The following is a 22,781-nucleotide window of genomic DNA, read 5'->3' as shown; positions in this document are numbered from 1 at the left end:
GTTTGAGCGTGCGGAAATTTTCGTACGAAATCCGTCCGTCTGTCCGCCTTGCCTTTACTCTCGTGTACGCCCCCGTCACTCTGACGCGGGTTTTTCGGACGGTCGAGACTGCACGACCGCAATCGCGGATCGCTAAGCCGGCCAAGCAGGCTACGGTGACGATGGCAACCCCCTTCTCCTCGTGTGCGATTCGTTATTTATAAACCATCTGCACAGACCCATTCTCTTATCCGACCAAGACCATTCTACTAGCCGATCTCTCCTCTATCGTCGAGCCGAATCGTCGATTGTCTCTTTCGTTTGCCTGTGTGGGCAATCTATCCGTTTGGAGGAGTGAGCTCGCGATCACGATCGCCAGTAGATCTCGACCCCCTCCCCCCTTCCCGGTGTTCGGCTAGCTGCTCATCATCAGTTCAGGCGCGGCAAAATGTCTCGTACGATCGGCTGCAGATGATGCCCGATGAGCTGTCCATTTACTGCGGCCCACACCGTGCGTGGCGTGCGTGACGTTGTCATGTTTCTGTGGCGAGAGGTGGGGGGGGGGGGACACAGAGAGAGCGAAAGAGAGAGAAAGAAAAGGCAATGTTAATATACAATTTCGTAGTCCAACCAACCAACCTGCCAATGCAAATTTAGTGACTGGGCATACTGGGCGTTTTGTTCCAATGTTTATCCAATAAGTTATCGTAATTACCCCTTTGACGCGCTTCATCACCCCGTAATGGTCAGCCATTAGGCGTTTCTTACGGCACATCGCGACATTCGAGCCTCCATAAACCACTTCCTGCACTTCCTACACCGCCGTTGCCCAATTGCGTCATGTGCAAGAGCAATGGGTCGGATCGGTAACCTGAAGAAACCGACGTGTCGATTGGGCCCGGGCCTCACGACACTGCCCACGGACCAAAATCGAATGCTAATGTTCCGTAGGACGCGAGCAGCGGACAACCTTTCGGTCAGGCATGGCGCGAGTGACAACACCTATCAACAGGTCGTCTCGTGGTTCTCGTCCTCGCGCCATGTCGCGTACATGAAATTGGTTTATTTTATATGATGCGCACCCCTTGGCCACCACACCGTACACCGACGACCGGTGGACAAGTTTATGAGATCGCGAGCACGCACACCGCACGGCCATGGCAATGTTTTATCAACCAAATGGGTGATCTCTGCGTTCGGAAGCAATAAATCGATTGAACCAATAAATAAAACCGCCATTCCTGCCATAACAAATCGCAACCACGGATCGCCAGGGGTAATGGTTCAATCATTAGCATTTAAATGGCGACGTTTATCTGGGGATGGTGAGGGCATTACCATACCAGAAGAGAGAGAAAAAAACCAGTAAACCATCTTGCGGAATCACCGGTTTCCAGTTTCACACCATCCCTCGCACAGTGGTGGCCCCTCGCAATGCGTGATTCAGCGACGCGCGGGATCATCTACCAGTCACGAGACATCGACACGGGAAAGATGTTCCATCCGCACGATTCGATTCGTTCGAAAAGAAAGGATCGTTGGATCGCTCGAAGGCTTTTGTGCGTGAATGAAGATCTCAACCGACCGGCGAGCGATTCATACGAAACAAAGTGTCAATTTGTGTGCCGAAAATCTAAATGGATTTACCGGGACCTTTTTCTTTGGGTCCGATATAGACACACACACGCACACGCGCACCCTCCAATCAGAAGAGAAGCGGCAAAACATGATCATAAAATTGATTAATACCACTTCCCGAACCCACAAACAACAAACGACTTCCGCAAGCAGCAAGCCATTGGAACATCCCCAAATCGCGCCACCACCAGCCAGCCATAGAAGGCGCAAAGCATCATAAATCGAAATCGCTATCGTAATTCCCGCGGCTTAAAAAGGGCTATAAGCTACTCACGATCACGCTCGTTAGAGCAACCGGGCAGACCAGGCACGCCGGGCCAGGGAGGCCAGGGAGGGACCACTAATCCTCGCCACGATCGCCCCAGGGGCCAAACAAAGCACAACACGCGAAACGCACAGCACGTGGAACATATGCTCCAGGTGTTCCGGACCAGCCGCTTTGTAGATCTGCGATGATGTCGTCGTTTCCTTTCGAAAAATGAAGTTGTCGCTGGACTAAAGCCAAGGCGGCGAGAAGGAGTGTTAGCGGTGTATCATCATCGTGTGAGGTTCATAACTCATCCCTGCTGACCCAGCAAATGACATCACTTTTGCTCGATCATCCCCCTACGGGTGACAAATGATCACGGACCACGGTAAGGCGATTGCTCGCGATTTGTGCGATCCAATAGTGTACGCCGGCTTGGCCCCGTATATAATCGCCGTTACGCCGCCCATACGTAGGTGGACACATCCTTCATGTTTCGTGGCCATTCTTTCTAGACACTTGCACGGCGCGCTGTTGTGCATTCACGTCGTCCGGTTTCCTGGACTGGCGTGCACGTGCGTTATGCATCCATCCTTGGGAAGAGATTAATTGTACACGGCAGCAGCAGCAGCAGCAACAGTAGCGAGTCTGCAAATCGTTGGACATCAATTCACCACGCGGTACTTGCGATCGCGAGTTCGCGAGTGGTGCGTGAATGGTTTGCACATTGTTCCCGCGATCTATCCTTGAAAGAGAATCGTGTCGTGAACGCCACACGCTGTCGGTATCGAGGAGAGAAGTTAAATCAGAACACCAAGTGCCAGGGTGGTCCTGTTAGGTTAAAGTGTCAGCACGACGCAGGAACGGGTTCATGGATAAATAGCGTACGGATCAAGATGAAATCGTGAATTCGGTTTTTGGAGAGGATTCGGTTTAGAGACAACATTTTGACCATTTGCTTCCACCGTCGTGGAGGTTAGATCGAGCGAGCTAAACATAACATCGAGCAGAGCGTAACGCCTTGTAGAAGGGATGTTCAGCAACATTTCAACTTTATTTTCCACCATTCAAATAGCCATTTCTTTGTTTACATAACTACTGCTTAAGTGTATATAAAATACAATTAATTATCACTTCTCCACTTAATTTATCAGTACACAGGAACCACGTGTCCAGTAAGTCTCTTGCCTAATCCCTAGAATAGAGAGAGAGAGAGAAAATAGTAAAATCGAAAATCGAATAAGGCAATTTCCTGTAAACTTACTTTGAAATTAATATTTTGCTACGAGTATAGCGTATATTTTTCTTAGTATCTTTACTAGAGCTGGCGGTGGTTGAGCTGCTCGGTTGCTTCTTCACTGCCTTATCCTTCGAAGAACTGGATTGTGGTTCCGGCGGTGATGTTTCCTCCGGATCGTCCATCTCCACATCCTCTAGGCCACTAGTAGCTATCGTGAATTGCTTATCCTGCACCTTCGCCCGGTAAGCATTCTGCCGTCTCGAGTACCGCCGGTTCCCGATCGTATCCTTTGGCAATCCACTTTCGCCGACCGCCCACCGTGGCCCAAAGGTGACCTTGTTTGCCTTATCCATTGCCGTCATCATCGAGTCCAAATCTTTGCGTAGGCTTTCCATCAGCGTCGATTGTGGTATTTTGTCACCTACGATTGCGTCAGAAGAAGATGGCTCACCGTCTGTCGATGACCGCAGACCACAGAAAGGGGGGGGCGTGTAGAGAAAGAAAGAAAGAAAGAAGAAACGTAAACCGGAAATTCAAAATGAACCGCTCTGGCCTTGCATCGTGTGTGGGGGATTATTCTGCAAAATGTTGATCATTTGGCGCGGCAATTTTTTGCATTCAGATCGTTCATAAACACGTAGTTTTATCGATGCAAATCCTTTGCATTATTTATTTAAAACATTTGAACAGAAAACACCTACCCGATCCTTACCGTTGAACCAACGGTGGAACCAAACCACCCATTTCAGGCGATTAGTCAAATCGCGCATTCTATATACTAGTTCCAACCGAAATGGAACGGATACAATATATTTTCCTCGTATTTGGATTTTGGTATAATAAAAGCGACCACCAGTGAACGTTGCTGCTAATACATTGCGAGAATCTGCTTGAGATCGCCGTTCAAATGCACGTTGTCCCAGTCATTTTGCGTATTGTCTAGGTAGTTGTCGAAGTCGTTCAGCTCCTTGGCCGCACCACGCTGCAGCAGACAGGAAACGGCGTCGAACGTGACGCGCTCGTTATCCACCGCGCATCTGGCCTTGACCCAACGATTGTCCCGGTTTTGCCACATCCGCAGCGCAGGGTACTGCATGTTCAGTGTAACGGCAGTGTTGTCTATCACCGCCACACACGCATTGCTGCAGTTCTCCGCAATCTTGTCCGCAATCCGGATGCCCGGAGCCCGCTCGAAGCGATTGTCAGCAAAGTTTTCCGAGCCAACGTAGTAACCGACAATCTGACGATTCGCTCGGGAAGCCTTGGCCTCCACCTAAAAGCAATGGGCAAAGTTGTATCACTCAATTCTTCCCGTGCACCTCACTAAATACTCACCTGAACGAGGGCCACTTCGGCCATCGGTGATACGTGAAGGCACTGGTGGAAGAGCGGAACCGCATCCACGATCACGCCGGGTTTGCCCGTTTCGGCCAGCAGCAGACCGTTCACGGCCAGGTGCGGGTACTTGGCGGCGTGCAGCATTATTTTGCAGTACGCACGCGGCTCGAACATTATTTCCGACATTTTAAAAGGCGATTTAAGCGGAAATAATGCAAAATCCTGCTGCTGGGAAATGGTTTGTTTTCACGATTTTTAATTGACAGCAGGTTGACGTTTACAGTGATTTTTTCACTGGGCGTGTTCCTGTGAAAAAGGTGTGTCGCATCTCAAACCAAATTTCGCACAGTGGTCTACGCATAAGAACAACACCCAAAACATTTACTAGATTCGGGCTTCTTGAGGCTACATTTAAATGAATACTCAGTTATTTTAAAAATCTAACAAAAATGCATGTCTTCTGGATTAGCATTCTATAAAATAAACTGAATGCGTTTTGGTGCATCGTTGCATCGAATGCAGCTAACACATGGCACTTTGTTTTACAACTGCCACAGCCAATAGACCACATTATCATCTTTTAGTATTCTTTGCTCAAATTATGCAAATTTCCAAACACCCTGCGTACATAACGCATCTGATGAATAATTAACGGCGACTGATCGTCTGGCAAAAATCCCCTAACTGGCCATTTACACAACTACATGCACCACGTGGATCATATAAAATTGTGCTCGATGGAGATCGATAGATTAGTTTATGAACAAACGTTACCAACGATGCATAGGATGAGTAAGTGTAGTTTAATGTTTCTCGTGTTAGTTTTGTTAGTAGGACTATCGCATTCCCTACCGGAAATTCGTCCCATCGTTCATACCTCGCTCGGTGACATTGAAGGAACTGTGCTGCAGTCACGTTTGGGTCAAAGCTTTTATGCTTTTCGGGGGATTCCCTATGCTCAATCACCAACCGGTAAATTGCGCTTCCAACCACCCGTACCACTGACCGAACCATGGAACGGTACCTACGATGCCACCGAAGACGGTCCAATGTGTCCACAGCCATTCATGAACGAAACCTACAAGGTATCGGAGGACTGTCTACGCCTGAACGTTTACACCGCCGCGATTCCCGGGGAGCTTATCAGAATACGGCCACGTGATGTGCTGGTCTATCTGCATCCCGGTGGGTTCTACAGCCTCTCGGGACAATCGAACACGTTCGCCGGTCCACATGCCATCATGGATCATCCGATCGTATTTGTGACGATCAATTACCGTTTAGGATCGCTCGGATTCATGAGTACCGGAACGGCCGAATGTCCGGGTAATGTGGGTTTAAAAGATCAAGTGGCTGCCCTCCGTTGGATACAACAGAACATTGCCAGTTTCGGAGGACTCTCAAACTCCGTTACACTGATGGGATACAGTGCCGGAGCGATAAGCACCGCTTTGCACCTTATATCACCGATGTCGAAGGGATTGTTTCATCGCGCGATCGTTATGAGTGGTGCCCCAACGGCGCAATGGGAGGTACCGGAGCATCAGCTAGAGCTGGCACACAAACAAGCCATTTTGCTTGGTTGTCCCATTAAAACGACGATCGAAATGATCGAATGCCTTCGACAGAAACCATCAGAGGATTTTGCCGACAGTTTAGAAACCATGTTCGTGCTCGCCTGGAATCCGGTGCTTCTCTGGAAACCAGTCATCGAGCCTGACTTTGGCCAGGAGCGCTTTTTGGACCGTAACCCAACGGAAGCATTTCAAAGCGGGGATTTCATGAAAGTTCCCTTAATAGCGGGCATTACACGTGATGAATTTGCGGGACCAGCTGTGAGCATTTTACGCAATGAAACGCTTAGGCGTGAATTGGACGGCAGCTTTGAAACCCTCGCACCGATACTGTTCCTCTTCGAGCGCCACACACCGGAAGCGGCCACACGAAGTCGTCTACTGAGGGAGAGATTTCTGGGAAGCAGTCCTTTAACCTTGAACGATTCATTGACAGGATTAAACTATGTAAGTACCTCCATCCACTGAGCGTTTGTTTATGGATGATTAATCTCTTGTTTTGCCAAAGCTATTTGCGGATGGATTGATTGGCTTTGGGATGCATCGCTTCATTGCGCTCGCCTCCAAGTACACAACCGTCTATCAATACAAATTTGCGTACGTTGGGAGATATTCGCATTTGTACTATCCCGAGGACAAACCCTACGGTGCGGTGCATCACGATGATCTTATCTATCTGTTGACGGGTCCCTTTATTGCGCCCATGTTCAACAGCACCGATCCAGAGCATCAAACTGTCGTAAGATTGACCTCAATGTGGACTAGCTTCGCCATTCATGGGTAAGTCTGTGGCGTCCTTCAAGTCCGAAACACGATTTAAAGCCCCGTATACTATTTTCTACTTCCAGCGATCCAAATCGTGCCAATCTGCCAGGACTCAAATGGATTCCCGTTTCAACCGAGAACGACACTTATCTCGAAATCAGCGATCAGTTAGAAACCAAACAGGGACTCTTCACCGAGCGGTTCTCCTTCTGGGACCAGTTATTCCCTCTTCCAGCCTAAAACAGGAAATAAAAGAACAAATCAATCATCGTTACATACCCTGCAAGGCTTCGTTCATCTCGTTGTAGCCTAGCTCTAGAATTTCCAACGCTTTGCACAATCCCGTCGGTGCGTTCATCGTCGTTATCTCTCGTTCCATTCGCATAGCGCACCCGGCCAGATCGTCCATGTTATTGTTGTTACACTTTTTAACGAAGAAACTATCGAATCCGTGTTGGATCTCTTCCTGCACGAACAGAAACGCTTCGGATATGAACATTTTCCACACGATCGCGCTGAGCTGCGGAATCTTTTGGCCATCGTAAGTCTGATCGGCCACCTCCCGGAATCGCTGCCACTGCGCTAGCGTAACGCGTATTTTACAAAAGGCCAACATTGGTTGTTTCATGTATAGCGTGTACAGCAGATACAGGGCACCGATCCGTTCCAGTGGCCTTTGCGAGCAGAGAAAACACTGCTTCACGATGTACAGGACTTCTTGCGTGTATTCCACTTTTTGGACATCCGTTGTCCAACCGCTGAAAAAGCAAAAGTACGATTTTTTATCCGCTGATTCGCTTGACCGTTTGCTGTGGGTGCTTACCAGAATATGTACTGAAAGTTCGCCTTCCTCCATTCCTTGCAGAATGTTTCAAAGTAAGGAGATTCTCTCGACGCAAAATTACTCAGAAAATACAGACAATCTTCACGAAAACCACGAGAAATGTTCGAAACCATTTTCTGGATTTTGTTTTCCCTCCGAATTGTTGTTTATGCAAGTGACAGCCGGCTAGCCGGACACCGGTTGTTTTCTCTTTTTCACAGGACCAAGGTAGACGAAGAAGAGGAAGGAGAGGAAGGAGAAGCAAAAATAAAACAAAAACTGTTCCCAAACAAATTCGCTCAAACGCTGCCGTGAAGAAAGTGCCGCGAATCGTAATCCCACCGAAAACAGGATGTCCGATCCGCACGACGAGCTCTGTCCACCGAATCCGGAAGACGACGAGCTGACCTTACCCCGCGCGAGCATCAACAAAATCATCAAAGAACTGGTAAGTTTTCGAAGCGCGGATTCCCGAGAAAGCGAGTTGTTAAACGCTTCGTTCGTTCATTTTAGGTTCCTTCGATACGGGTGGCGAACGAAAGCAGAGAACTCATTCTGAATTGTTGCACCGAGTTTATCCACCTGATTAGCTCGGAAGCGAACGAAGTGTGTAACCAGCGGAACAAAAAAACCATAAACGCAGAGCATGTCCTGGAAGCGCTGGATCGGCTGGGATTTAAGGACTACAAACAGGAGGCCGAAGCGGTACTGAACGATTGCAAACAGGTAGCGGCTAAACGGCGTAGACAAAGCACGCGGTTGGAAAATCTTGGCATCCCAGAGGAAGAGTTGCTACGACAACAGCAGGAACTGTTTGCCCGAGCCCGCGAAGAGCAGGCCGCTGCCGAGCAACAGCAATGGTACAACGTCCAGACAGCAACCCTGCAGAATGCCGAGTTGTTTCAGAAGCAAATGTCGCAAGACGAAGACGATAGTGACGATTATTAAACGAAGAAAACGAAATGCATTGATGTTTGTGAGTTTAGAGACGTGATTTAGGTTTTCCTTGGAAGGTTTGTATGTATACAATTAAGGTCCAGTGGATACAATTAGATAGCGAGTACGTCCGTTTCGTGGCTGAGCTGCGTTTGAAGATTGGAGAGTTTGTTTTTCAGCACCTGCACTCCCATCAGTACGATGTTCTCTGGTTTTAGGGCGCCGGATGATTCGACGTTGAAGAAGAATTTGTTCGGCTTAAGTTCCCAGTTGTAGTCCGCTTCATCTAGAACGAAAGAAGAGGAATATGCTCATTTTAATCAACAGCTCAATACGGTGGTGATAATATTCAATTTACATTTATCATCATCCAGCTCGGTATGTTCCGATTTTGGCCACTCGTCGGGCTTGGGGTAGAGCGTGTGTCGCATGGCGTTGTCCGGATCGTACTCGAAGCTCACACCGCACGTTGGATTCCACTTGGCGTGCTCTTTACCGAAACCCTTCTTAGCATACGCCTTCAACTTCAGCTCCTGACCTTTACGAAGCTTAATAATCAGGATTTCATCCGTTCCCTCGCCGTACTCGTTGTCCTCGTCATCGCGGTGTCTCGAGGTGACCGGCAGAACGCGAGGATCACTAGACTTCAGATCAGCCGTCGTAACGTGCCGGGTGTGCTCCTCATTGCATTTTACGTCCAATGTAAACTCCACGCTGCAATCGTTGCAAAAGTCCAGGCACGGACAATCCCGACTGTACTGCATCCGGTCGACCACCTCGTCCGAAATGAGGGGAATCAATCCAACTCGATGGGCGAGGAATTCATCCGCCAGTACGGTCGTGTTGGACTCCAGCTGTACCCAATCAATGGCTAGCGTAGGTGTTTCCGCAATAAACACTCGCCGTAAGCTGTTGGCCACACTAAAACGGTCAGGTAAAGCGGGAGGTCAGCGATAAATCGGAGAAACGCTGCTGGATCGCTTACCTTAGCTCCGTGTCTTCGACGACAAACTTTACATTTTCATCCGTAAGCTCCGAAATGGTCACCGACGGTTGATTTGCGTACGGCATTTTGAGCCTGGATCGTGAAAATTCGGAGGAAAATCCGGTGGGAAACCAGCAGAAAACTCTCTTCGCGCGGCGTCTGTTGTGAGAAAACAAACAAATTTTGACAGTTCAGATGCCGGTCAGCGATGTGTCACTTTTCTTTTTCACAGGGCCATTTATTTAGAAATAAATTAATATATTATGCAAGGTGGAGGGGAGAGAAGACGTGGAAAGCGCTTTTAAAATGATAACTAAAAGTCTAGCAACGAAAACCCCTTTTTACCTTTCTATAATTTAACCCAGAAATATTCATAAAAGCAAATTTCAACACTTTCTTATGAGAGAAAGGTAGACAATTGAAGAAACGATCAATTCTGGCGGAAAAACGATAATCATTTTGCTTTGAAAAAAATGAAAAGGCCGTTTTCCACCAACTCAGCCAACAACGGACCCGGAGGAGGAGCAGTATCCTTAATCCCTTATGAGATGTTTTTCCATAGCAAGAAAGTATGTTTGATAATATCAAATATCCCTGGATAATGAAGAAGTGTGTTTTGTCTTCTTTTTCGTGCCACCGAAATACGGCAAAAGCTTCTTTGCATGCCGTGAACATTTTACATCGATAAATGAGGCACAGGTTAGCAACGAATGAAAATGATCTGGAACCGTGGAGTTAAAGATGACTTCCGGTTGAATTCATCGGCCTACTAAAAAGCGGTTCCAAAGACACAAAAGCGGTTCCATACTAGTACTAGTCGCTGTTCCAGCCAGTTCCAGTTTCAACATACATGCGTTCCTCGAAACCTTAGATCGCGCCTAAAGATGATTAGGAAGTTTGTCCATATGATAAGGGAGCTCGCATATCACCAGCGCCATCACGTTGTACCCTGCACCACGGAAGGAGTTTCCTCGAGTTTGTACTCCTCTTCTTGGATCACTAATGATCATGTCGATATTGTCCTCAAACAGAACTACTTCCCAAGGTAACGATCTAGACAAATCCGATCGAGTTCCATCTGGATGAAAAACAATTATTTCTGATATGTACAAAATTTTCTTTAATCCATGGCGAATTGCGTTTGAAACTAGCAATTGACCACAAATGGGCACAACAACCTGAGAAAATCGATTGTTTAAGTCTTTTGTCTAAAAATTTAATGAGAGATGCATAAATCTTCGTTACAAAGGCAACAAAATATTCAAGAAACCAGTGCATCAAATATGGAAATGGTAGCATTTAAAGTATCTAGCTATGCACAGGAAAGACATACCGGGGAAGTTCCGGTGCAACACTCATTCGTGAAGGAATTAGTAGATGTTGAATCGAATGCTTAACGTACAGCCTCCTCTTTGAAAGGTGTCGCAAGCTACTATCAAAAGGGTGCAAAGGGAATTTTAGTGCATAACTCAACTCAAACTGTGTTCCTAAAATAATGCGAGCAGCATTGATATTAGGCAATCAGTTCAACCAAAAGAAGCAAATCTAGTGTAAATCCGATGCAAAAACACCTACTATCAGAACCTTCACCGTGCGAACAGCGCACCGGCTGAAGATAAAGCATCCCCATCGTAAAATTGGACTCCAGGAGGTGTGAACTGCTTCCTACAGCATCCTCGAACCTTCTTGGGTCAAAGAATTTCACAATTTCGGCTGATGATAGATCTGGGACAGATAATGAAGTTCGTTTAATTTCCCATGGAAGGTAAGTATAGCTTACTAGCAAAACAAATTTACGCCTTTGCGACCGGCCTTCCGGAAGTTACTCAAAAGTTCTCTATGGCGGTACATGTTGTCTTATTTTTCAGTTCTTTCAGTTCAGTCGTCTGCGTTCTTATAGCTAGTGTTCCTTGATAAACGCATACATCAGAACGGAGTGCCTTTACTGTTTCCGCTATCACGTTCCACTGATAGAGGATTCAATTTATTTACAATTACTCGAACATAACTACCTTACATAGGAAATTTATGGAACCCAATTAACTGTCTTATTTTACTGTCTATCACCATCCGAAAATTGTCTCTTAATTTAAATGCGTACGTTATGCTTATTATTGCTTAGATTATTGCTAAGAAGCTCTATTAACTAACACACTAAAGCACAGATTTCCAAACAGATGATAGTGTAGATCCTTGTAATGCCAAGAAAGTGTAATTGTGAAGCCAAATCACAAGAGCTATCTTCACACAATCAGTTTCACACATTTGATTGAAAATTACTATTACTTTCAAGTCAAATGTAAAAAAGGAAATCCTACAATCCAACTTCTTCTAACCAGCGCCCGGAAGGAAACTCGTCAACTCCGTGGCTGGCATATTCGCTCAATCCTGCTCCAATACCGTCCACCCTCCCAAGGACTCACAGGGGAACACACATATACCTCCAATTAACCGGCCTCCACCAAAACAACCCCCCGAACGAATGATCACACCACCAAGCACCAAGCATCAAATGATGACCCCGCCGAGGGGGGAGATTAAGTAATAACGACACGAATTTATGCCCCTCTGGACCATTTGTTTCCGCTCCGCTCGTTCCATCCCACCGGTTCGCTCACTCGCCCGGTGGCGGTACACTCGGTGTGTACGGTGTGATCTGGGCCAGAGCAAACATGATACCTAATGGCGTCTCCAGCGGGACGGAGGCGAGACGTTGGTCGCGACGCCCAACACGTAAATCGATTCGTATCGGAATGTTGAGTGCCTTGGTAAAGGGGGCGCCCGCCCGACGAGGAGCAGGAGTAGCTGGAGTTTCGTTTGTTTATGATTCCGGATTAAATGTGAGAGACGGGGGGGGGGGGGGGGGGCACTACCACCACTAGCGCGCCATCCATAAGTGTTCTAAAGGGTTTCAACTCTCAAACCCCTTAGAAGAAGGTGTGTCGATGTGTATCTGTGTCTGTGTGTGTTTGTGTACGTTCATGTTGCTCATCCACTTCATCTCCCAACACCCCTGCCCTCTCCCCTTCATCTGTCCGGTCCTCACGGTCATGTCTTCAGGAGCTCTTATCCGCCTGTCACGACACGGAACACGAGCCCAAGAGCCGCAACGCAACGACTACTACGACGACGACTCTGACGACGACGACTCTGACGACGACGGAGAGACGGCGAAGGCGCACCATTGGCATATCCCTACCTTCCCTACCTTAGCAAGCGTTGATGAATTTATAATGAGCTTTTGATCAACGAATTGAGATACCAATCCCCTCCCCCGGTTCCCCGAGGTTTCCCGTAGATCGAGGCCGGTACGTCGGTCCCAGGCCGTCCTCAGACCATTCGTAAAAGACGCCCGGAAGGGTAGATACCCGGGGAGGCGACCGGGCTTCGGGCGAGCGTGTGCGCGCGCGCGCGAGGAATCTAAATCATAAAAGCGAGATAGACATCAGGAAACCCGTCGCCCAAAGCCCAAGACGTGATGCTGGTGGTGGTGGTGGTGGTGAGGTGCGGTAAGGTGAGTAGACGAAACGAATGGACTGATGCCACCGAATCCCGGCTCCGGTTCCCCTGCCAGAGACCATCTCCTTACAATACACCGGAGAACGACGTGGAAAGGAATGAGATAAAGAAGAAGCAAAACGTTGATTACTAGCCGGAACAAAGCAGAGGCAGAGAGAGAGAGAGAGAGAAAGAGAGAGGGCGGGGGATTCCTACCTAATGAAAGATGTAAATCTATTAGGGAGAAGAACGTGGAGGACGTCTCTAAAGGAAGGAAGACGCGGGGATGAATTCCGTGAGGCCGTTGGTCGAGTTGTTGGTCGGTCAGTCGGGGTCCGGGTCGGGGTCTGGGGGGTCGGCGACGGGCGGGCTTATGAATAATTCCAACGCGCTAAAGATCTCCGAACGCCGCCGGATAACCTGCTTTTCGGTTCGATGCCGATGCAAAATGGTCGAGCATCGAGCAGTATCGTATCTCCGGGGCGGGATCTGGCGATGAACTGATGATCGCCAGGTGAGCCTCGGTTTCTCAGGCGGGAAATGGAAGAGAATACTAGTGGAAAGAGCGGGAGCCGGGGGGGGGGGTGATCCCGAGGTGATGGAGATTTAACGTTTTAAAACAATTAACGAACATGGAAGTCGGTCGGTGCGAGGAAGGTGCCTGAAGACGGTCCAGAGGAACGTAGAGGAACGTCGGTGATCCTTTCGCCTTCGCCGTTTTGCCGCCGCTGTCGGAGTGGTGGTGGTGGTGGTGGACACCCCCCTCTTCCCTCCACCGCCTCCCCACCGGAACCGGCTGGCACGGCACGCAATCTGCGCGCAAAAACCGTGTCGAGGTGAATGTATAATGGTTGTATTATGCATATGACTTCGCATAAATTAAGACCCAATTGATCATCAATCAATCAAAACGACTTCTGTGCGCGCGCGCTGCCCACCACTCCACGCCAACACTCTCGAGGGAGGGGGGGTAGTGCCATGTTGTGAGTCGCCATCGTGGCGGCGACCTCCGGGCACCACCGTCACCGTCATCGTCATGGCGTCGTGGTCGCGGTAATCGCGGTAGGAAGATCTACGCGATTCGTGCCGGTCATTGCTCAAATGGTCGCCCCGCGCACAATAATGGAGTGTTGATGGCAGGCAAGGGAATGGGGATAGGAAGAGAGGAAGGAGGAGAAGCCGTGGAGAACTTGGAGGTGCAGGTGGCTGATGGGTGCAAATGTGGTGCAAAAATATTGACACCATGTTGGGCTAGGACCGTTGGAGTGTACGGAGGGCATTATGAATTCAACCGGCACATATACCGGCGATAAGATCATAGTAGGCCTAGAGGTGCGTACACACACACACCTATGACGGTCCAGAAACATGACGCATTTATCAGCGGCATCGGCATCACTCACTTGCTCTACATATTTGCGAAGCACGTTCTTGGTGCTTGGTTCGAAGCCTTGTATTGTGACCGTTGAAGTGGTTCCGGCTTCATGTTCTTGTACCGGTTGTTGATGTCGTATTTGGAAATGTAAAATACCCAGGAATGGAACTGTAGAACTCTTGAACAATGATAAGAGTTTAATTAAGGTTACTACTGAAGTCTGAGGTGCGCCAGTGGGTTCTGGACTTATGTCAGTCAGCATGTATCCCAGGTAGAAACGATTCGGGCAAGAGTTATAGAAACATAGAGGTCGATACCATGTGGTCAAAATACGAGTACCATTCGTTACGTCGATACTTATGGTCGTGGCATGATACATTATCTTCAGAGAACAAGTAACACGGTGGACGCTAATTAAAATAGAGAAATGGAGTCGACATATTTCCACAATAAGCAGAACTGTACAGAATGCAAAAGACAATTCCTTTTCAGAGTATTGTATTTTGATTTTTCTCCTATTTTGTATGTTTTGTAAAGAGCTTAAGGGGCGGCTTTGATTATTTCGGGCCAAAAAAAGTTTATTTTTGATGATTTTTGAGAAGAAACCAGTCAACTTTAATTTTTCAAAATAGTCTCATATTAAACTACAACTTTTCAAGAATATTTGGTTCTATTTTGGGGAAGATTTGTTCAAAAATGCGTTCATGGTATCCAATCTAGAAAGACAAGTTTGTAAAAATGTACTTTTTGCGGTGCCCATCGTAGCCACGTGCTGGGTCATCAGAAATATACAAATCAATATTCTTTTGTTAGATTAATTAGAAGTTAGAAAAAAAAAGTATCAGCAATTTTTATAAAAACTAGACGGGGCTACCTGGCAAATAGTGCACAGATTATGTGTTAAAAATTTTCAATCGATCAGTCCAGTAGTTTTTATGCTACGATGGGCACCGACTTTTTAAAAGTAGGTTTTGGGAAACGCGATTCAAAGTTTCGAGATGCATTGAGCATCCCAAAATTTTACACAATATAGAAAGGATAAAAACTCATAAAAAATGCAAAAAAATAAATTACAATACCGAAGTCGCCCTTACAAACATCGTCAATATCGGAAACATGAACCATAGAACACAAGTAAATATTAATAGCATCACAGGCACAGGGACAACAGTGCAAATTAATAGATAATATTAAAAAATATATATAGAAAAATAAACGAAAATGAGTAAATAAATAGACAATTTAATAAGCAAAGAAATAATTAAATAGATAAATAAACAAAGAAATCCGATCCGACGATACTACGTTTAACGAACCGGATCTATGTGCTCATAAATCGCATAATTTGCCTTTTCATTTCGCTATATCTTCGCTTTTAACAATTCCATCATCGAATTGTGTAACTAATAGGAGCAATGAAAAATAATACTTTTTGAATATCCTGAGCTTTATAGATAGTTTCGAAATGCCAACTGGTTCATTTTTAATGTCTCCAATATCTTCTAAATACTTGCATTTCGTTTACGGATCACTAATTTCATCAGCATTTATTCCTACCTACTACAACGAATTGTATGTTTCACCTCAACCAGCGTTTACTATCATTCTCTTCATTACTTCATCGTTTACTATCATTCTCTGTCTTCATTATGATCCCAAAATTTTCCGGTATCACCAATCGAACAAGTAACTTTATAATTAAAAATGGAGTAATAAGAGTTAATGAGATATTTTATATGGTTGTTACAAAGTAGTCGTTAAATTTGCAATAACTTTCCCATAGAATTAATTAGAAAAAAGTTCTTAGAACCCCGTTTCACAAATTCAATATAGACTGTATAGACAGAAGTGCTACTCTAGATCAGGTGAAAAAATAACAAAGTGCATATAATAATGCGAGTATCATTCATAAACATGGAGACCTTTCGATACAAAGCTAAAGTAAGTGTGAAATGAGCTAGCAGGTCATCCAAAGTCCATAAAGATGCAGGAAGAAAACAAAAAGCAGATAACGCTCTAGCGTAAAACCAAAGCAAACGTTTAATCAATATCGCGCCTGGTCTTCTCCCGTAACCTAGAGCAAAACACTTTGGGGATCAGCCTCGTTCGCCACTTTGCAGTCCCGGCCGAGGAAGGCGAAAACGATGCTTAGCTACCGAACGACGAAAGTTGTTCCGCTTCCTTCTTCCGCTTCTGGCAGCTCATTAAAAGCAACGCACTGGCTGGTAGCGTCTCAGACGCAGTTCTGGTAGTCTGGCGAGCGTAAATTGAACAATCTGATCGAATCCAAACGCGCCATCACCGTGGGTTGGTCCGGATGTTGGCGGATACTCACCGTGCACCGTGCACCGTGCGCCCATTCCACGGACACTCCATTCCACTCTCGACCTCGACCACTGGGCGATGGGACGAGCGTCGTCGCCAAGGAAGTCGTGAACTTTTCCCTAACGAGGGACACAGAACACAACACAACAATCACGGTGGACTGGTCCTCCTCCTGGTTGGTTCTCTCGTTGGTGGGCGTGAGCGCGTGTTGGATTTCCTGCTAAATTAACATCATCAGAATGTTAAACATGAAATTTAATTAAGAAACACCATCTCCTGGAAGATGGCGACGCGGTTGACTGGAGCGGTTTTTGCGCGCCCTCGGGGGGACCGCGAACAAGGGCAGCCAGGGCCTAGCCAGCCAGCCAACCAACCAGACCGACCATCCTTCCACTTTGACGCCTCACGTCCAGCCTTCGCCTAGAATGTTGTTGTTGTTGTTGTTTGCTCGGCTTTGCGCGGCGGAAGTTCGGAAAAATAAACCTTCCCTTCCTTTCATTTCCTTTCCACCCAGTTACCCCGAGTTAACTTGGCGACCTGTTTTTCTTGGTCTTTTCGAGTTCCAGCAGCATTTTGAATCTGTTTTTTTGCTCTCCTTCTAAGCAGAGTGGTTCTAGCGGTGATGGAAGAGCAAGGGCTAGAAGGAAGGAGGTCGTAATTTAAAATATCCTTCGATCGATCGCTACTGGGGCGTATAAACTGTGTAAGTAGATTCACGATGGATCCTGAAAAGTGTTGGATCAAATTGGAAGGAACTAATTCTATTTAGGCAAAACTGATCATATTAAGCCAGGTAGCTGTTGTTTTTGCGCGGAAGTAGCAAAGGAGTTTAATTTTTTTTATTTATTTCGATTGAATTTATTATTACCATCTATTGCTTTATTTTTTTTGCATTTTCATTATTTCACATTTAATTTTTTTTTTCTGTATGCTGATCCTTTCGGAAGTATTGTGTACATTTTGTAGGTCAACCGAAGTAAACCTGGTAAAGAGACTTGAAAAGTAGTATTTCATGTAGTTTTAGCTGTATTTTTCAGCAAATTTTTCCTCCAAATAAGACGAAATATTCTTTAAGTATAAAATATCTGTAGTTCAATAGAACTATCAGGCAAAACAAAACTTCATGGTTTCGTAAAAAAAAACTCTTCAAAAATGAGGTTTTTATTAACTCGAATTAACCATAGCCTACTTTTCATTTGAGGAAAGATGAGTGAAGAAAAAAACCATACATACGTGGAAGGTAGAGAACAGGATGGGAAAAAGCAACTAATAAAGCTGTACAAGAACATTTTGAGAAACATTTCATAACAGCGATGGAGCACATAAAATGCATAAAATCCACACACACACAAAATTATAAACAAAAAGCATTTCTTGTGTACTATATACCAGTTTATGATATAATTAGTTAACGAGAAGAATTTTAAGGGTAGTATAACGTTTGAATCGTGTACCCAAAAGCAGTGAACGAAAGAAGTACAAACACCTTCTATTCTAAACCTTACAGTGTCCCTATTGCAGCCCGAAATAGTTGGAAAACTCCATTCACACCACGAAAGCCGTAAGTGAGAAAAGAAACACAAAAGCCAACCACCACCACCGAACGAACGAACGAACCAAACGCGAATGGAAAGCAATGGGCCGGCGACGTCAGTAAATGAATAAGGAAAACAACTTTAATTGAATCCCCCTCCATGGCCACCATCTCTCTTCCTCCAGTCGCACAATTTGTTAACGCAACGCAACGCGATGGCCAAAACTGGGGAGTTCTAGAGTCCTACCACGGGTTGCAATGGGTCGTACCAAACCGCGTCAACCCAAACCATTGCGCGCGCAAAAGTGGCGCAAAGTTGACGGAAACATCGTGAAAACTCCCCACGCAATCACTCTGTCATTCCACGCGAAATTGGGGATCCCCTCGCTCTCTCTCTCTCTCTCACGGAGCGCGGAGCACGGCTTTCAACTTGATTTATAATCTTCTCCACACCTTCGCCCTCGCCCCCTAATTTGGTCCTCCGGTGGTTCTCCGCGGAAATGCGGGCATGGCGGTGGTGGTGGCGGTGGTGCGAAGCGACGAAGTTATCCCTGGCAGATTACGGAATGTCGTGAGTTTTGGCGCCAAGAGACGGTGGCCGCAGCCGGCTTCTGGGGAGGTGCTTCTGGAATGATGAAGAGTGAAACGAAAATGGACGTGAAAATTGATGCGTTTTTCCACCCCTGGAACCCTGGAACTCGGGAGTGCTCGGGAATGCGTCAGGAGCCGTTATCTTGTCCAGTGATTTTCACCCCCGCTTCCACACCCTTTTCCGCCCTATCGCTTCTTCACCGCGGTGTATTCGCATTCAGGATTTCTCGGATCGAAAGAAAGGAGGTTTTTTCGTGGAAGCGAAAAAAGCACAAAAGTTGGAGCTGTGGATGGAGACAGCACAGAGAGAGGGAAAGGGTGAGAGAGAGAGAGGGAAGGAAGACGATCGAGGATGAACGAGGAAAGTTGAGCAGCGACCATTTATGCATGGAAAAGCTACCGAATTTTGGAGGACCATGATTTTCCGTCCGGCGCTTTCGTGAAACCATAGGAAGTGAGTAATTTCTTAGCATTAACTTATGGTGCCGCACACTAGGTACCAAATGGTTGGAGAGGATGGACAAATAGACATTTTAATTATTAGATTCATTCTTGTTCATTTCCAATATCAGAAGAATCTTTTATAAAAAATGGACGTATTGAATGCTTTTCCAGATACCGTATTGCAAAAAGAACCTGAAATTTGTATTATTGATAGGTTCTTCGCAGAATGCCGTTTTAGTAACATTTAAAATTAAATTTCTATTGATAATTCTGTATATTAAGCAACTTTATACCAATGATCAAGACCAACGATTAATGACATTTTTGATATTAGTTTCAGTTTTACTCATACTACTCGAGTTATTCCGATTTGTACAGGGTGCGATATCGAGGCAGGACCTATTTACATTTTGTATCATTTCGTCACCGATTTTGGAAAACGAATCAGATTTATTTAGGTTAAACAAGGTTAAACCAGAATTTAATATCGATCAAATGATTGGTTCGCACAAACACGCAAAAAGCGGCCCTTTTTTAGCATTGCCCATGGTAGTTTACGACATTTGGGAAGTAATACTAGTAATCTCCGCTCTGATATTACCCTTCAGTTCCTTAATAGTCTTTGGTTTGTAGGCTTACTACTTGATCTTCAAAAAATCCCACAGAAAAAAGTAGAGCACCGTCCAATCCGACGAACGAGGAGGTCACACATAAACAAGCATTTCAAGTAAAAACGACGAAGTTCTTCAACATTTTAGTAGCCCCTATCTTGATGGCACGCCCTCTACAAGCTATATTTTACTTCTCAATACGTTTGATATAAGTTTGGATTTAATTATTTATTAAAGCTAACCAACTTATTAGTTTATGAAAGAATGAATTATTACGGACTTGCAACAAACATGTAGTTTTTAAATGGTCATTATAAAATCAAAGACTCTCTTCATACTTACTTCCTATCTTCTACAAATTCATCAAACACAAAAAAATTACGAATGAATAAAACAAAAAAGGTGATATTAAAACCACAAAACCATTTCTTGAACCATATGAAGACTAAAAATGTGTAAATAAATTTTAACTGTGATGCAACTTCAACACGTAAGAGCAATATTTCGCTATTACAGAAGAAGTATTTAGTCATTACAATATTAGTCATTTAAGGATCCAGTCATTACAAGCTACATTCTACGATTAGCAATTGAACAATAAGAAAATGGAAAATATTCAAAACAGAACAAAAGTTTACCGCTTAGAGCTGTTAAAAATAATATCGTTAAAAAAATGTATCGTATATTGGTCCCTTTAGGTCAATTCCAAGTACATAAATAAAGTATAAATAGTGGATAAAATAAATTTAAAAAAATCAGGGCTAATTGTCACAAATTCAAGCCGGGTTGATTGAGTAAGAATCTAATAAGTGAGTAAATGTTTTCTTTAAATCATGTTCAAATATAAAAAATCCTCAAAAGGCATTTTTGTTCATTTTATGTACTGATCCTTTCAAAAAATCTAAAATCCCCTTCGGTTTCACTATTTGTAGCCAGTAACCAGTTGACCTCGAACCCAACTGTTCGTCCGCCTGGCAAATCAAAAGATTATCCGCAAATGGAGACGCCCGGCACCGGATGTCAAGCGGGAGGTAGCGGACAACCCAAACCAGCCCAAACGCCAACCCCATCCCCGCGGTTCCCGGGTGTGAGGTCGGCTCTGGGCGGGTGACTGGGCGGTTGACTTTGAGCCATCGGAGTAGCCCCGTTGTTTATGGTTCTGAGTGGAGTGGTGAGTAGGAGGTGTTTGGGGGAGGTGCTTGTGGGAGGTGGGGTAGAAACCACCGAACCGTAACGACACAGAAGGGTGACTGATCCAGGTCGGTCGGTGGAGAAGAAGTTTGTTATCTGAGACCTTCCCTCCCTCCTGACCTTCCCCTTCCCCCGCCTCCGACAGGTTGCTGGAGAACAACGCGCGGTGAAAAGGTCACCAGCACCGGCATGAAGGAGGATGGAGAGTGTAGCGAGGGATGATAGCGTTCCCTTGTGATGGTAGTGGTGGTGGTGGTTGGAGGGATTTTATCACTTTTATCTTCCCCCTTTTTTGCCTCCATTTTTAGCGCCGATGTGGTCCCGCCAAAGTCCCGGATTTGGATTTAGTCCTTGGGCTTCATGGGAGGGCGAGAAGGAAGAGCGCTGTATTGTGGAAAGGGAAGTGGGAAGGGGGAGCTCTATTCCCCATGCTCCTACCACTGCTCGGCATCCCCGAACTCCGAGGCTCACGGAAAGTCGAGAAAGTTGATTTCTTTCCACATCCACAACAACCCTTTTCGAGGACCTTCGAGGCAGATACAGGAACGGAGGAGTAGTGAAAGCAGGAGAGGAGGAAAAAGGAAGAAAAGGGAGTAAGTAAATGGCCACCATCCGGTTGGTGTGACTTTGGTGAAGTAACTTCTGCCTGCGGGATGCTTTTTTTTTGCTTCTTTCGTTCGGTAGTTTCCCTCCGGCACTTCTTAGGACCTACTTCTGCTTCTTCTTCCTTCTACTCCCCCGCGGTTCCATCCACCCACCCTTCCATTTTCCAAAAGGCCATCGACCAACCCTCGACCCTCGTCCCTCGAGCGGTTATAAAGGAGGATGCGAAGGAAGTGGTAGTGTTAGAAATTTAATGAATTATTAATGAGCTTCTCCCTCTCTACTCCGCAACCACGAAGACTGGGAGTGTGGCAAGGAGGGGGAGGGGGGTACCTTTTCCTCCCACCTCACTACTAACCGTTATCAGAACGGTGACCTACCCGCCCGGGGGGGGACATACAAGCGAAAGAAAGTAGCAAAGGCGGTGCGAAAGTGGCTTTAAGAATTGGTGACTGAAAAGGGAAAAGGGATCCCCGGTGGGGGGGGGGGGGGGAGGAACTCGAGGACGACGCAAAAAACCAGCGGATAAACAGAATGTGTGACCAACAAGTCGATAAAGTCGTGCACGTGAACCAGGGCGAGTTTTTGGTCCCCGATCAATCACGATGTGACTTGTTGGTGGAGTTTTACTGGAAAGCAAAAACTGTGGCGTTAAGTTGCCGGGGTTTTTTTTGTTGTTCAATCTTACCCCTTGATCTTAATAGACTTTTTTTCAGCGAGAATATTGTTTGTGTTTACAATTTGCTTTTAATGTATTTTTTTTTGTTCCTTTAAACTGTTTGATGATTGGCAAGCAGTAAAATAATGTTTAACCAATCAATCAACCATTGTAACTGTTTAGTAGAAAAGCAAATGTAAATAGAACAGTTTTGCTTTTCTGTTTAAGGTATTGTCCGATCGAAATGGCATTAGCAAAGATTCTTAATTATTTGATAATAGAGCATACTAAACAGTGTGTAAAGTCAAGCGATCCTACCGAATTGCTTTTCTTCTCATTTTCGAATTCTTTTAGTTACTGGCATTAATTTTTTGCATATGACATTAGGATAAAATTTAACCTTTTTGATATATAAATAAAAATGGT

General features: G+C 45.7%; 6 protein-coding genes across 6 annotated transcripts in view; 2 read left to right on the top strand and 4 right to left on the bottom strand.

Annotated features, from left to right (window-relative positions):
- The window catches only part of LOC125954086 (spondin-2), a 4,560-nt gene extending 4,503 nt beyond the window's left edge, over positions 1 to 57 (bottom strand). The window contains exon 1 of the mRNA XM_049684093.1: positions 1 to 57. This exon is cut by the window's left edge and continues 932 nt beyond it. The gene's annotated coding sequence lies outside the window, so the exon portion shown is untranslated.
- A 2,764-nt stretch (positions 58 to 2,821) lies between these two features.
- On the bottom strand, positions 2,822 to 7,773 carry LOC125954090 (uncharacterized). Its single transcript, XM_049684099.1, has 4 exons — positions 7,605 to 7,773; positions 7,061 to 7,539; positions 3,129 to 3,558; positions 2,822 to 3,059 (listed from the first exon to the last, which is right to left on the bottom strand). The coding sequence occupies exons 1-4, from the start codon at positions 7,736 to 7,738 to the stop codon at positions 3,053 to 3,055; spliced, it is 1,050 nt and encodes a 349-aa protein (XP_049540056.1). The 5' UTR covers positions 7,739 to 7,773; the 3' UTR covers positions 2,822 to 3,052.
- Positions 3,727 to 4,769, bottom strand: LOC125954096 (ER membrane protein complex subunit 8/9 homolog). Its single transcript, XM_049684106.1, has 2 exons — positions 4,440 to 4,769; positions 3,727 to 4,377 (listed from the first exon to the last, which is right to left on the bottom strand). The coding sequence occupies exons 1-2, from the start codon at positions 4,626 to 4,628 to the stop codon at positions 3,973 to 3,975; spliced, it is 594 nt and encodes a 197-aa protein (XP_049540063.1). The 5' UTR covers positions 4,629 to 4,769; the 3' UTR covers positions 3,727 to 3,972.
- LOC125954084 (juvenile hormone esterase) lies at positions 5,212 to 7,067 on the top strand. Its single transcript, XM_049684087.1, has 3 exons — positions 5,212 to 6,463; positions 6,525 to 6,796; positions 6,865 to 7,067. The coding sequence occupies exons 1-3, from the start codon at positions 5,222 to 5,224 to the stop codon at positions 7,019 to 7,021; spliced, it is 1,671 nt and encodes a 556-aa protein (XP_049540044.1). The 5' UTR covers positions 5,212 to 5,221; the 3' UTR covers positions 7,022 to 7,067.
- Positions 7,774 to 7,837: 64 nt separating the features above from the next.
- Positions 7,838 to 8,595, top strand: LOC125954099 (protein Dr1). The gene is made up of 2 exons (XM_049684109.1): positions 7,838 to 8,052; positions 8,118 to 8,595. The coding sequence occupies exons 1-2, from the start codon at positions 7,957 to 7,959 to the stop codon at positions 8,550 to 8,552; spliced, it is 531 nt and encodes a 176-aa protein (XP_049540066.1). The 5' UTR covers positions 7,838 to 7,956; the 3' UTR covers positions 8,553 to 8,595.
- LOC125954094 (DNA-directed RNA polymerase II subunit RPB3) lies at positions 8,578 to 9,685 on the bottom strand. Its single transcript, XM_049684102.1, has 3 exons — positions 9,526 to 9,685; positions 8,899 to 9,461; positions 8,578 to 8,826 (listed from the first exon to the last, which is right to left on the bottom strand). Exons 1-3 carry the CDS (start codon positions 9,609 to 9,611, stop codon positions 8,654 to 8,656), a joined length of 822 nt encoding a protein of 273 aa, XP_049540059.1. The 5' UTR covers positions 9,612 to 9,685; the 3' UTR covers positions 8,578 to 8,653.
- Positions 9,686 to 22,781: the final 13,096 nt, after the last annotated feature.

This window comes from Anopheles darlingi, chromosome 3 (genome assembly GCF_943734745.1).
Source record: "Anopheles darlingi chromosome 3, idAnoDarlMG_H_01, whole genome shotgun sequence".
NCBI lineage: Eukaryota > Metazoa > Arthropoda > Insecta > Diptera > Culicidae > Anopheles > Anopheles darlingi.
The sequence above is the reverse complement of the archived record's forward strand: the minus strand, read 5'-3'. Positions and strand labels throughout refer to the sequence as shown.

What these genes read in the sequence shown, in the direction of transcription:
- LOC125954096 (XM_049684106.1), bottom strand. Translation starts at nt 4,628, where the DNA reads ATGTCGGAAATAATGTTCGAGCCGCGTGCGTACTGCAAAATAATGCTG. An exon ending in CCGAAGTGGCCCTCGTTCAG is followed by an intron (nt 4,378 to 4,439) that starts GTGAGTATTTAG and finishes CATTGCTTTTAG; the next exon opens with GTGGAGGCCAAGGCTTCCCG.
- LOC125954090 (XM_049684099.1), bottom strand. Translation starts at nt 7,738, where the DNA reads ATGGTTTCGAACATTTCTCGTGGTTTTCGTGAAGATTGTCTGTATTTT. An exon ending in AACTTTCAGTACATATTCTG is followed by an intron (nt 7,540 to 7,604) that starts GTAAGCACCCAC and finishes TTGCTTTTTCAG; the next exon opens with CGGTTGGACAACGGATGTCC. An exon ending in GATGAACGAAGCCTTGCAGG is followed by an intron (nt 3,559 to 7,060) that starts GTATGTAACGAT and finishes GGTCATCGACAG; the next exon opens with ACGGTGAGCCATCTTCTTCT.
- LOC125954094 (XM_049684102.1), bottom strand. Translation starts at nt 9,611, where the DNA reads ATGCCGTACGCAAATCAACCGTCGGTGACCATTTCGGAGCTTACGGAT. An exon ending in GTCGAAGACACGGAGCTAAG is followed by an intron (nt 9,462 to 9,525) that starts GTAAGCGATCCA and finishes TGACCGTTTTAG; the next exon opens with TGTGGCCAACAGCTTACGGC. An exon ending in CGAGCTGGATGATGATAAAT is followed by an intron (nt 8,827 to 8,898) that starts GTAAATTGAATA and finishes CTTTCGTTCTAG; the next exon opens with ATGAAGCGGACTACAACTGG.
- LOC125954084 (XM_049684087.1), top strand. Translation starts at nt 5,222, where the DNA reads ATGCATAGGATGAGTAAGTGTAGTTTAATGTTTCTCGTGTTAGTTTTG. An exon ending in CATTGACAGGATTAAACTAT is followed by an intron (nt 6,464 to 6,524) that starts GTAAGTACCTCC and finishes GTTTTGCCAAAG; the next exon opens with CTATTTGCGGATGGATTGAT. An exon ending in ACTAGCTTCGCCATTCATGG is followed by an intron (nt 6,797 to 6,864) that starts GTAAGTCTGTGG and finishes TTCTACTTCCAG; the next exon opens with CGATCCAAATCGTGCCAATC.
- LOC125954099 (XM_049684109.1), top strand. Translation starts at nt 7,957, where the DNA reads ATGTCCGATCCGCACGACGAGCTCTGTCCACCGAATCCGGAAGACGAC. An exon ending in ACAAAATCATCAAAGAACTG is followed by an intron (nt 8,053 to 8,117) that starts GTAAGTTTTCGA and finishes CGTTCATTTTAG; the next exon opens with GTTCCTTCGATACGGGTGGC.